This window comes from Dermacentor andersoni, chromosome 4 (genome assembly GCF_023375885.2).
Source record: "Dermacentor andersoni chromosome 4, qqDerAnde1_hic_scaffold, whole genome shotgun sequence".
Classification (NCBI taxonomy): domain Eukaryota; kingdom Metazoa; phylum Arthropoda; class Arachnida; order Ixodida; family Ixodidae; genus Dermacentor; species Dermacentor andersoni.
Window position 1 is genome coordinate 192229563 of NC_092817.1, and position 17327 is coordinate 192246889.

A 17327-nucleotide genomic window follows, 5' to 3' on the forward strand; every position below is an offset into this window, starting at 1 on the left:
AGTTCTTTACCTAAAACTGCATTCGTTTTTTTTTGTGTGTGTGTGTGTGTGAAATTATGGCTAAAGTGCAAAATTTTCATAATCCTCAAAGGTCAGTTATTCTACACGACACATACTTGCTTCACTGTACATGACTTGGTTTTGTGCAGCATGTGCAGTGACAGCAATGCTCAGTGAGTACAGCTTAAGCTATGTAGCTACCGCAAGTTTTCGTGCAAAAGCCGCACTAAAACAAAAGGGGGGGGGGGGGGGGTTCCAATTTCTTTTCAGCTCTATCCATGCACGAGCAAAAAGTAAATAAACGCGCATCTGCTGTTCAAAGCGAACGTGCTCGCTGCCGTACGCGCCGACCCTGGGAGCCTCTCGCCCCAGGTTCGTTCGGCGAACTACGTCATTCGTCGTCGCTGGCACGCTACCGCGAATCTGTGGCCGCCCCGGGTATTCTCGGGCGATCACTTTCGGGGACACGTTCGCGAGATTTTGCGCGACGATCACCGGATGCGTCGGCGTCTACGGACAACACCGTTCCTGGCGCAATGCCGAGCGCGCCGACAGCCGTACGGCGCTCGACGTTAACCAAAGCGAAACTAAGTGATCGCTCGAGAGCTGGTGTCCAGTTCGAAGAAAAAAAAAGTGAAGCCAACGTCGGACGCGGGCTCGAACGTCGCAGCGCACGCGCGCGAAGCACGAGCCGAATGTTTCGGTCGATGGCCCCCGCACATGCTTTCACATGGCGCGGGAGTGATGCGCAAAACGTGTGCACACCACGTGCCTGCACCCCCCCCCCCCCCCAATAATGCGACGCATACCCGATGCTATAGCCGCGGCCACAGCCTTCGAGATTGGCAGGCGCGCGGTGTCGAAAGACGGCCGTCGCGTCAACAGAACCGAGTCCGCGACGGCAGAGATGGAGATTTACCGGCGACGACGCCTACGCTTATATGCAAAAAAAAAAAAAAGTTCCCTCGTGAGAAACACAAAGGAAGGTTAACCGTTTAAATACTACAGCGCAAAATTCCCCCTAGCGAATCACACCACGAGACAAACCTCACAACGCGGCCAGCGCTACAGTCGACGACTTTTCCGCCAACACGCAATCGCTCGGGAGACCGCGATGTACGCGCAATCTTAACCGCGCATCGCGTCGATACCGCGTAGGGGTGCACGGCCGTGCTGGGGCTTGAAGTTGGGAAAGGAGGGACGTTTCTTTTTCCCCGAGGCCTAAATTAGGCTGCGCGACCTTCGCGCCAGATTGTACGCTACCTTTCTTCAGGAGTTTCCCTTCATTTTCAGACTGGAACATTTCGAAATTTTGATCGCATTTTTATTGCCGCATCATCGCGCAGCCAGGATAGTTATCGGATGGGGGGGGGGGGGGGGGGGGGGGGGTGTAGCACGTCGTTTTGCGGTACATCCTGGAACACAAATTTGAGGGAAAAAGGGGGAGGGGCACGCTACCGCTGCCGCCCAGGCCAAGTACACATCACGCATCTTGCGAATAAAAACAAGGCCTGCACCCTGACTGTGCCCGCTTAGAACGAAGCAATGCCCATAAGCAGCATCGCAATTTGCCAATGGGCGGAGGTCCCACTACAGTGGTAGCAAACATGCCCGTGCAGGCTTCACTGCCTATATGCCCCGTGCACGTTCATGCAAGTGAACTGGTTGTCTGTCGTCGGTGCCGACTTAAATTCGCTGCTTCCTGCTGCCTGCATTCCGTGCAAACTCCACGCAAGCACACTATCGCTCAACGTGCACGAGCTTACTCACCGCGCTGCATTTGTGTCTGTGCAAATTAATTGCTCAAACTCTACTACGACCTCGTGTTCGCTCGAGCAAGTTCACTGGCTTCCCTCACTGTGTGTTAGAGCACGTTCACGGCATGCATTTTGTTTGGGCTCGTGCAGGTTCATTGCCATCACCAGTGCAAGGCTGTACAGTAGAACCTCGTCGAAACATTCCGTCACCTACGATTTCCTGGCGCCAACGTTCCCATTCGAGAACACAAAAAATGACCCATCAGAGTTAGGCTCATTTTTCGACCGGTTCACACGTTCCTAGAAAACACGATTTGCTGGCACCAACGTTCGGTACGTCGCCAAAATGCGATCCTGCGACACGTTTTTCGGCCGCTAGAGAAACTGCGCGATCGAGAACAGTACGCAATAGCTGCCCGCCGCGGCAGCTTCACCACAATACTCGCCCGCCCGTCTCGCGTCAAAGCGCCGGCGTGCACTCCGTTTCCCCCTTCGGCAGCAGCAAATCTCCTGCGGGATCACCGTACGCGGCATTCGCAGCTTTCCCCGCCAAACCTATTGCGATAAGCATCTTCGCCTATCTGTTTCACAACGCGTGGTGCCATTGGCAGCGTACTGCACGGGATTAGTAGGCGACGATTCAAACGCGCCGCCGTACCCGGCTGCAGGCGGCGCGTTTGCGGGCGGGCATCGCGTTTCGCTTCGCCGGCGTCGCCCAGCAGCTCACTTTCGTTTCGGTTTCCCGTCGCCCTCTCACAACGAGACGCGATGGGAAAACGACAGAACACGTCTCGGGCCGCCCTAACACCGCCAGCTCGACGCGCGTCAGCGTCTCGTGCCGCAACGATCTGCGCGACGCTTCGAGCATTACATATATAGGAATAGTTGAGCAATTTTTGGGCTACTTCGGTTCGTACGTTCTCCCGGTTAGTACGTTTCTTTTCGCGGCTTTTGCAAAAGCGCGTGAACGAGGTTCTGCTGCACTGCACTTTATGTGTTAGTTGCATGCAAGCTAGGTTTGACTATGCAAATACACGCGTGCTCGAGCAACTTCGCTCGTTCTACTCGTTACCTGCCGTGGTGGTCCGACTGCTATTTCGTTTAGCTGTTAAGCACGAGGTCGCGGGGTCTATATCTGGCCATGGCAGCTGCATTTCGATAAGGCCAAAATGCAAAAGTGCTCGTGCACTGAATTTAGGTGCACATTAAGGAGCCCCTGGTGTCAAGATTAATGCGGAGTCTCAGTATTGCATGCCTCGTAAGTAAATCGTAATTTTAGCACATAAATAAACCCCATAAATAAATTGAATAATTTTTTTTTTCTCTCATTGCACAGCACAAGTTCACTGCTATCACACAGCGTTATTATGCGCTCTAATACGTTGGCATTAGGAGTGTCAAAGCAGAAAAGAAATGCATGTGTGCAGAGCTGGTTGCATAGTAGAGATGGAATGCGAGAGTTTAGCTCCGTAACACTTTGCAAGCTGGTGAACGCAGTTTCAACCGTAGATCTGGGACCTTAAAGAGGTGCGGCATATTTTACCACGGCATTTACCACTAAATCGCGATTAAATTTTTAGTGCACATTCATTGCTAATGCGCTATGTGTCATGGTGCAAATTCCCTTCCTGCATTCCCATGCGTATTCATGCAACTTAACCTCCCGTACTCTGCGTGTGCTCATGCAAGTCTGCTATGCGACACTCTGTGTCCGGGGTGCTACCAAGCAACCACCACCACCCACACCACCTCTGAGGTAGGAGTCGGGACGGTTACATTGAACAGCTAAGGTCAAAAGGTACTGAAACCCTGCAGACCTTCCACCTGTGAAAACAAGGGCAGAGACAGAGTTGCAGGCAACACATCAATCAGGAAAAGGGAGAATTCAGACCAGCGACAGAAAAAACAGCGTTTTATTCTCGCGTGTGTGGGTAGATGTACCCAGATTCTGGGGCATCCCTTTAGGCACAGGAATTCTCCGCACGCAACGTGGCAGATGGTGCACGCTTCACGTCCTCTTTTCATTGCCGACACATTTCCCAGAAGGTCGACGGGGTTCCAAGGCAGCTCGCTGCTCTTGGATGTCCGTAAGCATGGCTTGGAGTTGTTGGCGGAACTTCTCGCCGCGTTCTGTCTTATTGTGGGTCATAAGGTTGTTGTCTTTATTTTGTGCAAGGTGTGAAGATCTACCATGCACTAGAAAAGGGGTGCCTCAGAACTTGGTCATTAACAATCTCAACTAAAGCGCTGAAGTGAGCACCTATCAACACAGTGGCTTTTATTAGAGGTGCAGCATCTCGTCAATAGGTAAGACAGCCTGAAGTGGTGAACAGCGCAGATAATCCAACCATGTGAGCGGGTTGCAAAACGAGAATATAGAAGCGTGTCTAATCACATGGGTGGCGGAACACCTTGCAAGATCTGAAAAAAAAAAAAAGATGGCCTCGGGTCCTGGTGCACCCAACAGCATTCACCCCTGGCCAGACCCAACGAGCGACAATCTGTTGTGGTGCGCAGATGCTGGGATGAAGCAGGTGATGCAGGTGATGCAGGTGCAAAGAAGTGTAAGGATGCACTCATTCTAGAAGCTGAACTGATGTTACAAGATGACAATAACATCTCAAAGTGGAACGTGGCCATCTTGAAGGCACGATGGTGGGGGGAGCATCGAGCAAAGAGTGCAGCTCTCTGCGTCTTGCATCTGAAGTTCAAATGATCTGCTGAGGGGTACAACCACAGTGTTAGAGAGCAGCAATAAGACGACGTGTAGGCAGGGTTCCGATGCAAGCTTTCTCGGTAAGCACGGAACGCAAAAGGTAACGAAGATGAGAGGCCGAGAAGGTTGTGCAAATTCTGGTGGAACCCGGGCAACTTTGTGTGAAAGCAATGTAATGACCAGCACAGAACTGCTGGGCTACGACAACAGGGACAAGCAGGTGATGCGGTGGGAGCAGTTCAACATAGGTCAACAGCTTCCACAGTCTTGTCAGTGCTCTCTGCAACTTGCAGGCAGAAATATGCTGGAGCTGGGTCTGAGCAACAGTTGCGCGCCATCAGGGGAACAAAGCTCTTCGCTGAAGTGTCATTTGCCAATACAATGGGTCCTGGCCAGCGACAGGTGATGAATGTAGTGCACGTCCTATCAGTGTTGCCGGGTGGTTCGTCCTCGGCGGGCAAACCTACGGGACACTGTAGACAAAGTTTCGTCGCTTGTGTGTGGTTGAACCACACCTGTTGTGATGCAGCATTCCCAACACTTCTGCAGTTGACTTGAGCAACAGCTGCATGCGACTGTTCTGAAAAGGCACTTGGCATGCAGCTTGGAATGCTGTGTCAAAGGCAGTGGCTGCCCGTTGTGGAAGTTACCGTTGTGCCCTTCCCGGTTGCCTAAAGAAACTAAAGAAACGACGCGAGACCGAGGATCACCCAGCGAGATATCTGCGGTTTATTCTAAGCCAATTTTATCCAATTGTTTTCCTGTTTTCTTTATTTTTGGGTGGCACTGGCAAGCTACAACAAATTTTTTCTTTATTATTTTTTTAGATTACACACTGTATTTCCTTTCAAGATTTTGGAAAAGAGCTCAGTGAGCTAAATGTCTGAAATGCACAGGCTGGTATTCTGAATTTTCTTTTTTCTTTTTTTTTACTGAGAGGCATGCCCACCATTAGGCGAACAAAAGCACAAACAGTGAGTCAGCACAGACTAATAGGTCCTTTGTAGGTTCTTTCTTTAAAATTCTTTTTCCGCTTCCTGATTTGTTTCATTTCAAAAATCTTTTTCCTCCCATTTTCTCACCGAATACAAAGATAGAAGGTTCGTCATCAGTGAAGAAAATGGAGGCGGACATTTTTTTATGCACCCGAACGACGGCGCCAATGACAACCTCAGGCCGGGTCTGTCCTTCACGCGAGGCCGGCAAGGTGCCTCGAACATGGGGTTCCTGACATGCTTCTTTTTCATCTACAATAAGTAAAAATTAACAGCCAATCAAGACAGCTCAAGAGGAGGGGGAATGACTGCAAGGGTGCGACCTATCAATCTAGTGCTGACTCAACACTTCTCTCCAGCACCCTCACGGATCGGGGGAGCGGGATTCTTTTTTCACAACTAGGTTCAGGGGCTCCTCTACCCACCAGGCGGGTGTGTCGCAGTCGTCCTCAGAGTCCGAGCTTATGGTGATGATGCTGATGGCAGGACTCGGAGTGTCACGGATCACAATGGTGCTACGCTGGCGCTCCTTGCTGCCGATCTTGCCGCTGCTGCCACTCTGGACTACGGCACGGCTCCTGAGCGCACGGCAGGGAGAAACAACAGTATGTTAAAACAAGTAAATACACACATTTTCAAACAAGTAGAACTTCTACCGCATGCTCCACATAACAGAATGACGCATCGGGTATGCAAAATTACCACAACAACAAAGTTCACAACAGGCACATTTTTGACCCATTGCGGTGGCTTAGCGGCTGTGGTAATGCGCTCCTAAGCACGAGGTCGCGGGATCAAATCCCAGCCGCGGCGGCCGCATTTTGATGGGGGCGAAATGCAAAACCACCTGTTAAGGGCACGTTAAAATCCTCTGGTGGTAAAAATTCATCCGAAGTCACCCTTACAGCATAATCTCTTAATCAAATTGTGGTTTTAGCAGGTAAAACCCGAGAAATAATAGAAGAGAGGTGCAAATTTGTCTCAATTAAGTTTTCACAAAAGGACGCATCAACAATGCCTCTTCCCAAAAGATAAAATAGTATTAGAGCTGTTCTTTGGAGCCCCGACACTAAGAAAATGTTGACAGTCAAATAAAACACACATATCCACTTCTGATTCAATGTCCACATCCTACTGTTAAAGCCAGCGTTGCTGCCGACGTTATGATAATTAGATCAGTTTTGGCCGTACCATCGGGGACCAACGAAAGTGATCTAATTATCCAGCGGGTCAAATTACACAAGATCCAGAAAAAAATGTCAAAACATGCCGCTGATTCATTTGGCAGTATTTGCCCAATATTAAAGCTCCTAAACAAAGCAGAAATCTAACGCGCACCCAATTTTTTAGCAGAAAAAATGGGCAGGGGTCTAATATGTGCTGCACAATGGCGACCACTTTCTAAAGTCAGATTCGCCGCAATAGAGTCATGTGTTAAAGCATACGAACGACACAAAGGCAGTTTTGGTTTTGTATCAGATTGCACCGCGCAGGCAATTTTCAATGTGAATTTATCAACGAAAGAAGAAGAAGAAAACCACAAAGGTGCATGCTTGAATTGGGTAAATACTCTAATCGAACATTGCAAGCTTTGGTTATAACTAGAAAATCTTAGGACAGGCCGAAAATTGGCATTTTTGACAGGAGCTGATGGGCATTCAAAACACATTCACTGTCCCCTAAGCTCTACAGAGACAAATGCTGCCACTAGAGGGCTCACTACCGAGGCGACCATTGGGGTTAGACGCACGTGTGCTGAGGGGTACAGTTGGAATTATCTGACAAAGGCCAAATCGAAATAATAAAAATGGGCACTGTGGGACCTTCAGTGGGGATCGAATCACCGCATTTACTGAATTCCAATGCGCCCTTGATTGTAACGCGCATTCGTTTTCTGCGACAAAAAAAAAAGGAAAAAAACACCCTCGGTTTTAATACTCGCCCACCATTTGCCGTGCCCTAAAAAAAAAAATTTCTTCACAGTACTGCCAACCTCATTCTTTCATACAAACATGCAACTTTCATTTGGAAAAACAAAGATTTACTCCGAACGCACTAAAGTTGTAATAAATAAAAATAAAAGGTGGCAGCTTTACGCAAAAGGCGAAGCATTGATTACGATAGCAAATTAGTACACAGCTATATGAAAAGTAAGGACAGTATTGTTACTGGCCACATAAACTTTTAAACATCTGCTTACTAAATTAACAAGCATGGTGTTATGCGTGCACAAGGAAGCATGGACATGTCTCACACAATGACCGCAGAAACTCTATCAAAACACTGGAGTTGGGGAGTGCGGTAGCAGAAGCGAGCGAATTGACCTTTGTGCGGCCTCTCGCTGCGACGGGAACTAAGCAATGAGAATGAATGCGGTGCGCATATATGCGTAGACTCTTGTCTGCATTGCAGATCGCTTCGAAGATAGGGGCCGCAAGGCCACAGTGTACGTAGCAACCGCCGGAGCAGAATGCTCTCCTGTTTGCGCCAATTGCGCATGCAAGTTTCAGGAACTCCGAACGCCTGTGATGCGGCACGATTTCCGTCTGTCTCGGCACAAGTGATCACTTTCCTTTTAATCGCGGCATCATGAGGAACTCGGCATGTCCTTGCCGTCGGCACTTCCATGCTGATACAGTCAAACCTCATTAATACGTAGCTGCTTAATGTGTAATTGCAGTTTAAACGTAGCTGCGAAGATTCCCCGACCCAGCCCCATTGAACCCCATGTATTAGCTGACCGTTTAGGTCATAGTTGCTCAGTGCCCACCAAACGGTTAGTGCGTACTATTTTCTTTCTAGCTCTACACGCACAGGTACAAAATCAGCAAAATCTCATGTGTGCAGACATTAGATTCTCGTTACGACACCTGGACGACAGCCACCAGTGATAGTGACGTTTAAACGTGGCCATGCCGATTGCAGCGCGCAAGAGCATGGCCTTCGAGATTTGCTTCCAGTAACGCGAAGAAGCTGCCGGTAGGGGTGCGAATTTGCCGTCGCCGTCGAACCCAATCCAATTCAAGTAGTAACCAGGCAGAACTTTTCTTTTTATGCATAGGCATTTCTACGCTTATGAAACCAGAAAAATGTCCCTCCGTACGTCCGTCCCTTAAGAACACCGCTTTCAAGATAAAGCCCGCAGCAGCGGGCGACTACACCTTCACGCTGCCTGTGGCTTCAACGCGAACGAAGCGGCAAGAACACAGCAATCACAAAGCTTTCGGCACAAATGCACCCTGTCCCTTTCGCAAATCGCTTTTAAGATGTGGGCCCACACGTCCCTCTTCAGCGCGCAGCCGCAGAAACACAGCATGTGGAGCTATTAGCAGTCAGCACACTCTGTCCGCATTGCAGATCGTTTTCAAGTAAGGTCCGCGTAGCCATGCCATATACGCAGGTGCCGCCGGTGCACATTTCATAATGGCTCGACACGGATGGATAAGGTGCTAATGAGCGACAACAGCTTATGATGATCGAAACATCATCAGCGCATCGGGCGCCGTCACATGCAATCCTTTATTGCATTATCAATCCACCTTGCGCAGCCGTGCACACCAGTTCGTGTCACCGCAGCGCTGTCGTTTGTACTGGCCGGATCAAGGTTCATAACATTGATGACACCGCACTGCATGGAGATGAGCATGTGGCACAATGCTTACACATACTTAGACAGCTCCCAGAGAAGTTCCTGCGTGGGGTTTTTTTTTTTCTTCACTACGCCAGTATTTGCAGTGGTGGTGTTGTGGTGTTCAATGGTCTTTACAGCAGCACGCCGCGTTTATGTTATCGAGAAGTCAACGTTGTTACATCCGTGGAGTTCCCGGATGGCGACATTGTGGCCACTGTCGCACCTCACCCATCTGCAAGCGAAAGTGGCGACGACAACGCCGATGTGGAAGTGAATGACGGCCCTTCGTTATCTGACGCAGCGCATGCTTTGAGCATGATGCGAGCTTTTGCAGTGAAGTTTGGCTTCGTGGACACACTCACTCACCGCCTTACCGAGTTGGAAGATGTAACAAGGCCACCACGGCGGCAAGTGAAGATCGCCGATTTTTTGCTGCCTACCCACAACTAAAAGCCAGTCTGAGTGTGCGTGTTCGAGAGCATCACGATGTAGTTCTTTTCCGGCTGGTAAGCAGCTCCTAAACTGGCACTGACGGTTAATTCGTACATCATTTAGCGCATACCTAAATGTTGTTCCTAGCCGACTACGTATTAACAAGGCTTGACTGTAGAGCAAACACAGAAAGCTGGAAGACCGGGAAGACGGACAATAAACTAACCTAAGCATACATACTACAGCACATGGAGGAAGCTACAGCAGTTAGGCTCGAAGTGCATATGAGGCGGCCATTTTGAAATGGCGATGGCGGTATGGTAACGCAGATTTAGGGTCATATTCGATTCTAACACGTACACAATTTTTGGGCTATCATAGACTATAGACTTTCAACTATACACTATCATGGTCCTATAGACTATTAGGTCTATAGCACCAGTAACGGTGCCCCAAGGCTGTCTGAATAACGAAGCACGTACAAATCATCGGTGTCTAACACTACCGGTCCGCAACTGTACTGGCATCTTTGTGATTGCCAATGCCGACTCCCACGTAGTTGCTGAGGGAGAAATGAGCCATGGCAGAATTACAGTCAACGATTGAATTTTCGGATGCCGAAATTTTAGAACATGCCTGATATTTCGGACATCTTTGCGGCACCGCCACGAGCCCTATAGAATCAATGTATAAGGACATCTGAAGTTTCAGACGCTCGAACCCCCCGCCGTCCAATTTTCCGGACTTTTTGACGCGACGGAAGGTCCTTTGGCTCTTCGCGCAACACCCTTGTGAAGGAAATCGACTTGCAGCCGAAGCATATCAGCGCTTGGAACCACAACTAGCCGAATCTAGCCGTCACACCGATTTGGTCTTGAAACGGTGGCTATGTTCATCACCGCACTTCCGCCTCCGGCGGAGTTTCCGGAGCGGCGCCATTTTGTTTGTTTGCGCAGGCCACGTGTTGGCTAGCGTCGTGTGTGGTTGTGCTGTTGTGTCAAGTGTGCTCTGCAACGCTAGGCCTAGGTGCTTCGACGCTCGTCAGCGAACTCCCCTGTTCGCAACTTGATCAACGACCTCTGCTCTGCTGGGGTTTCCACACCCATGGAAATAACTTTTGAACAGTTTGTTGACGCTGACAACGAGCTCGAATTCTGCGCACAACTGACTGACGAGGAAATAGTCTGTCAGGTTGTGGGGGATTCAGAAGACTCCGATGTTGAAAATGAGGAGCCAATGCCTGCGCCGCCTACAAGCACCGAGTTGACGCGAGCACTGTTAACTCTCATCCGTGTACAGTGCTGACATGACCCTTGCTCAGATCGAGGCGAATATGATCGCATGCAGCCGGAACGCCGTATAAACAACAATCAACAGGTTCTTCAAGCCACTGTAGCAATAACTCCGGCTGCCCGACGATGCACATGTACATAATAAACTGGCAGTCGGTTGCATACAGAGTTTTTGAACACCTCTTTCTATAGCCACTTCAATGATGCTTTGGCAGGGTTTCGGAAGCCTGGTACTTCGCCCTTTACCCTCTAGGTCCGAGAAAAAAAGAAAAAAGGTGCGTTTTTTTTTTGCATGCATTCATTTTTTTGGGCTGCCTGAATTTTCTGATGTTTTTACGTTCCCTAGAGGGTCCGAAAAATCGGTCGTTGACTGTACCAGGGAATATCCGAGGACCACTACGAGACCCAGATCTTCCACACAGATCTCCCGGAGAGTTGCCGAGGGGCCAACTTACCCATGCACCGAAGACTCGTGGTGTCGGCCAGCCGACACCGTGGCCGCAGCGGAGGGCAGCAGGGCGGCCGCAGCCTCCCACTTGGGCGGGCTGCTCTCCTTGACGCGCTTCTTGACGGGAGACAGCTGCTGCTGCTGGTGCACGGCCTGCACCAGGTGCGGCGGCTGCAGGGTGTGGCTGCCCCGGTGGTGGTGGCCGCCGTCAATGGCAATGGGCGCATGGCGCTGAGTCTGGTGCCGGTACGGCTGAGATGCCAGCGACAACGACGACTGCTGCAGTGATGACGAATGCAGGCTCGTCGACAGTGGCTGCTGCAGCTGCTGTTGATGGTGAAGCGACAGGTCGTCCTCCCGGTACAGGCTGCTGCGGCTGAGCGGAGGAGAAAAGGACTCGAGTCAGCCTTGGGAAAATCGTCGTAGCACACAAATACAGTTGAATCTTGGTATAACAAACTTCAACATTACCAAATTCTTGATATAACAAACAACTTCTGGTCCAAAAAATAACATGTATTTAGAACCTCAGTATATCAAAGTGTGTTTATAAACAATTTCAGTCACGATATTTTACTGCCAATGCAAAGGAATACCATGAAAACGGAAACTTCTGCAGACGCAGAGGATCGCATGGTTGAATTACAAGTGGCTGCTTGTGAATGTGCCTCTCGAAGTGCACGCCACGTGACCAAGAGTGACAGCCAAAGCACTGCAGGCCTCACACTCCGTATATGAAGTTCAAGTGCGATAACATCGTACTGCACCCCAAATGCTTTATGTTTTGAGTGCAAGTGAGAAAGTGCAAGGGTGAGCCGAGAAGGATGGTGGCTTGATAGGCACAATCTTCCCAGGAGCAAGGTGAAAGGAGGAGAGGGCAACACAATCAAGTGCTTGTGCGAGGTTGGGGGAGGAGTGCAGGTTGCCACACGTCTCCTTTTCTAGCGTACCTGAGCGCACACGCAGCCCACCCGCCCTATTTCAGAGGTAATCTGTGGCGTGTGCAACGAGTCGGTGTGCCGAGATGGCACGGCATCACGTGCACTGTCTTCCCACGCATTCAGTACTGGAGGTTGTGTACGATGCGTGGAAGCCAGGAAAGATGAACGATTTGCTCCCTGCTGCCAGCACTTTTCATGACAGTGTCGTCCCACTGCTCGCGACACCATCGGCCGCGGAGGTGGAGTGAAAGCGAAAGTGTGGCTGGCTACGGTTCATCCAAAGGTGTTGTCAAAACGGCATGAAATCGTACCTTTCGTCACTGACTCAAATTTGACAAAATAAATTTTTGTTCCAATTCGAACTTGCTTTTCCCAATTGCCCAATAATTCGCACAATTTTGCAGTCCCTTAAGTGCAAGAAAAATACATCGGCAACGGTACACATTCGCAAAAAAAAAAAATTCAAATTTCAATGTAACGCAACAAATTGCCTATTTTACTGAATTGCACAAGAGAGGAAGCACACTGTCTTCGATCGCATGCAAGGCTGCAGAAGGGGGGTTTCTATTCTGGGCAGCTGCGTATGGCTTGGCTGAGCGCGGTTGCACGGGCCCTGTACTGAAAAGCAATCTGCAGTGGGTACAGAGCCTAAGCATGCCGAGGGCTGATGGCTGTGTGTGCACTGTATTCTCGTCGCTTAGTTTGTGCCGAAGCGAGAGGCAGCACAAAGAGCAATTTGCTTGCTGCCATTCTTCCTGGTGCCTGCGTTTTGACAGCAACTGTCTGCGCTCATCAAGTGAGATGTGTTCGTGTTTGCCTGTGTGCACATGACACCACACTTATTAATTTAGTTCGCAAGCAAATGTTAACAAGTTTGTACGGCCAATAAAGCTACTATTGTTACATCACATAGCTGTCTATTAATTTGCAATCACAATCGACGCTTCGCCTTCTGGGCGAAACTGCGACATTTCATTGTCTCGGTACTCCTTAGTGGCAGCAGCACTGAAATTTCTTCATACATTCGAAGCTCGTTATAACAAGTTGAAGGGGGAGCCGAAATTACTTCGTTATAATTCTGGAACCTTACTTAGCACGCACAATTTTTTTTCATGTATTGTTTTTTTTTTTTTATCGGACCATAAATGAATGGAATGCGCTGCCGTTGGAAGCATATTGTGATGCATGAATACAAAACCAACCAAACATGAGGCTGGTGTTCCGTTTAAGCAGCAGTTCCATTTAAGGGGCAATGCTTGAACGTGAAAATTTGAAAGTGAATTTCTAAATGGGTTTTTTCGTAAAGTGCCTTTGCCTTATGAAAGGTTTGATAAAGTTTTCATGAATTGATGTCAGTAAATTCGGTGTTGTTCTGCTCAGGAACATCTGGGCAACATGCTAGAGCCCAAAGGTTTTACATATATTCAATAGACAAAAGAGGTAGTGGCAGTAAAGCTTGAAATGCAATTTTCTCAATGTTCCTTTTTTTTCATGAAGTGCTTTTGCCTTATGGAAGTTTTGATAATGTTTGCATCAACTGATTTCAGTGAATTAGGTATCATTTTTTTAGTAATATCACAGCTACATCCTAAACTTCCAATTTTTTTCTTAAATGTGATAGATTATTAATTAGATCAAATGTAGGCTAATTACTGCCACATTGTTTTTTCTTCCCAACTTTGGTATTTATTTGTGATAATCCCAATTACTTGACTGGCATTTGCTTAGCTTTAGAATGTGCAGCGGGCCTTAGAAATGTCTGCATATTCTTAAAACACTATTTTAATGAGAAATTACTGCAAAGGCCCGTAAGAAATGACCTAATTAGGACTATTGTATTCTGTCATATCTTTCCTTTTAAGTGAGATATTTGAAATCTAAATACATATTTGAAATCAGCATTCTACAATATATCTGCACACAAAATTTAAGCAACATATGTTCAAGAATAAAACGTTTTCATGACCCTCATCTCCCTTTAACCTCGCCCGTGTGGCAGGGGTATAACACTTTCCTGTCCGTGCCTATACCTATCAATAACATATTGTCAATGGTTACAACTTCAAGTTTTTCTGCGCTACGAGTGCTTCTGGACAGCTAGCACCATCCAGTGCCTAAAAGAGGAACTGTTTTTCTAGTTTCGCTTTTGCGTTTCCTTTTTTTTACCGCGGGAGATTCTTAAAGCGCCTTGTAGCCGCATGTGACGAGCGCTCATACATTCCGAGACTGGATCGACGTCGCACGCAGCCACCCTTTGAAAACTGCAAATTATTACGGATTCAGATGAGTCAGAGTCAGAATTTTGTGATGGTGGTAGCAGAATAACTTCAGAAGATGATTTTGATTCATCTGACTTCAGCCCGGATGGGGAACGTGCGTCAAATAGGCCCAGAACATCAACAGGTATCCGCCGGTGAGTTCCGTTTTCGACTCCAAACCCATTTCGTCATGGCCGCGCTCAGACCTAAACATTTCCAATGTGTTCTAAAGGTCAGAAATCTCATCTGTGGGGTGGCAATGTCGTTTGGGCAGGATTACTTGCTGGCAGCGGCACAAAGAGAGGAGTTTTGCGCGAGAAGACCGTTGACCTCGGCACTGCACTCCGCAGTGCCGCGTGATGGTACTGCAGCGGCTTGCGCGGTGGCAAGACAGACCCTAGGGCTAACATTTTTCTTGATGTAAGAAGAAGTTCTAAAGACAGAAAGCTTATATTTGCAGGAATGTTGTACATAGCATTTTTCTTCAAAATGTATATTTCGAAACTCTAATAATCTCTTGGTGCAAAAGAACCTTCTAGCTTTTTATGAAGATTTCCTACATTCATTAGAAAATGTCTCAATAATTTTTTGGATAATTGTTAATAAATGTTTGCTTGAAAATAATACCATTAGAAAGCACATTCCTTCTGCAAATTCATACCATCCATTCCAATATCAAGCATTTGCTGTAGCAGTAAAAAAAATTGTTTACTAGACTACCCAAAATGTACCCATTTTTCTGCGAACAGCAAAGTGTTAAAGTGTAGTGGTGATGAATCTCCAACCCAGTCTCCATACAGATTAATGTATCAGCTGACTGCCATAGTCGCATGTCGTATGCTTGCTGCTTGGTGCATACCACCGTCGCTTCTTGTCATTCTTGCTGTCCCATGCAAAACACGTACTAGGGATGTTTTACTGTATTAAACTAAATTCACCAGAAAATGCTAACTCTGTGTGAAATTTTGATGTGCACAATCCAGTCCTAATTGTTTATCTGAAAGAGTCCCGTATACCTGGCATTCTATCGGATAGATCTCGTAAAAAGAAAAAAATCGCCGCTCGAGCCCTCTGTACAGATGGCTAACCAGCGCAGCTGAAATATGCAGCCCCGGTGTTTATCACTGGGTTAATCCTGACGGTTCATTAAACGACAGCTTGGTAGGCTGTTGGATCCTCGGTACGCAGTTGCTGCTTGTGCCGGGCTGCACGAGCCTGTTCTTGTGCCCGGGCTGCAGCATCGGCACGGCGTAGACGAGCTCGTTCACGGTTTCGCTGTCGGCGTTTCTGATCGAAAGCTGCCTGCCCCTCAGGAGTACGCATTACACGTGGCCTACCAATTCTGGAGCCAGAGAGAAACGACTGCGTGCGCCCTTGGCTGCCAGAGCAACGACGTCACTGCTGGCACATTTTTAATCCAACACCAGCTAGATAGCAAAACGTCTTTTCACTCCGATCCATAAAGTCATGTTACCTGGCTCGATTGCTGTAGAATCTAATGCGGATGCTCCTGAGTAGGCAACAGTAATTTTGGCCTCACCGCTTTCATCACGCCAGCCTTGTAAACGGAAATTTCAGGGCAGGTAGCGTCACGGGCCCGAGTAAACAGGCTTTGTGCTACAGAGGTGGTGTTAGCTGATTGCGCACATTTTTTTTTTCTTGCGCATGTGCATGAGGCTGCACCAGAGGAGTTTTCGGTGTACAGGCGACCGAAAGACGGACGGACGAATTGGCGAGCCATATACAGTAAAACCTCGTGAAACTGTACTCGCTTAAGGGGGGACACTGCTATTAAATTAATGTTCATCATCTTTTTCCATCAATATTAATGAAACTTTCCAGTCTTGTTAAGCTTTTTGTGCTGATTTCAAATATGTAATTATTTTTCCAATAGGCCATTTAGTTCTGAAGATAAATGAAATTCACTGTCCATAATTTGCGGAAACAATAGAAAAAAAACTGCGCTACAAAAATTCATATTGGCACACGCCTAGGTACTAGAAAACATAAGAAACACAATGGTAGGAATACTTTTTTGATATATTAAATATTAGTAATTTTATAGCAATTCAATCTTCACTGTTCCAATTGTGGGTGCCCTATTGTGTGATCTAAAGCAGAAGTGAAAAATTTTAAAGCATAAATTCCAAAATCTGTTCCTACCCCTGTGTGCTTTGTACACTCAGCTACGAGCCACAACAAAAATTATGCCTCTACCTGCCTTGAAGGCAGAGATATGGTTGCCGCAAATCAGCAAGAAGTCAAAAATCGGTGTTTTGAGAAAACGAGAAAAAAGAAGTGAAGTCACTTTTAATCAAAAGTGCAGAAAAAATTGTCCACTATTTCGCAGTGAAAGTAGCTAAAAGCCACCAGGAATGTAGTCACTTTGACTACGACCATCCAAATGGCGTTTCCTGAAAGAATTCTGCATGTCCGTAGTGGTCTTGCGCTTTTTTGCAGATGCAACTGCTCGACGGCGGTCCTTCTCCACCATGCATTTCATGCTGGGTATACCAGGGTTGAGGTGCAGCTCTTTCAATATTGCTGCAGAGGTCGTCTCACAGCCAGCATTGAATTTCATGACTGCCTCAGCTACTGCGGCTTGCACGGTGAACAGTGAAGCATGCTGTTCCTTTGGAGCCAGTGCCCATATCAGGGAGTGGAGAGACTCGTTGCTGTTCTGAGTACTGCCCCGTAGGCACCGCTCAGGGAGCTTTTCATCAGACAGGCGCTCATAAATGGGCAACAGGGCTTCACAGACATGAGGAGGCAAATTGTAGTGGTGCTTAGGGGCTGCCTCACCCTTAGCGCTTGCTGCATTTTGCCGGCACCACGAGCTTGGTCCTGGTGGGCAGTA

The 17327-nt window shown here is 47.9% G+C and overlaps 1 protein-coding gene across 6 annotated transcripts in view; it reads right to left on the bottom strand.

The window, feature by feature from the left end:
• The window catches only part of LOC126530559 (uncharacterized), a 114200-nt gene that overhangs the window by 50281 nt on the left and 46592 nt on the right, over positions 1-17327 (bottom strand). For all 6 annotated transcript variants that reach the window (XM_055070645.2, XM_050177821.3, XM_055070642.2 and 3 more), the window contains exons 8-9: positions 11279-11647; positions 5894-6046 (exon numbers count right to left, since the gene is read on the bottom strand). In XM_055070645.2, the coding sequence (XP_054926620.1) occupies positions 5894-6046; positions 11279-11647 (522 nt within the window). The remainder of the gene's footprint in view (positions 1-5893; positions 6047-11278; positions 11648-17327) is intronic.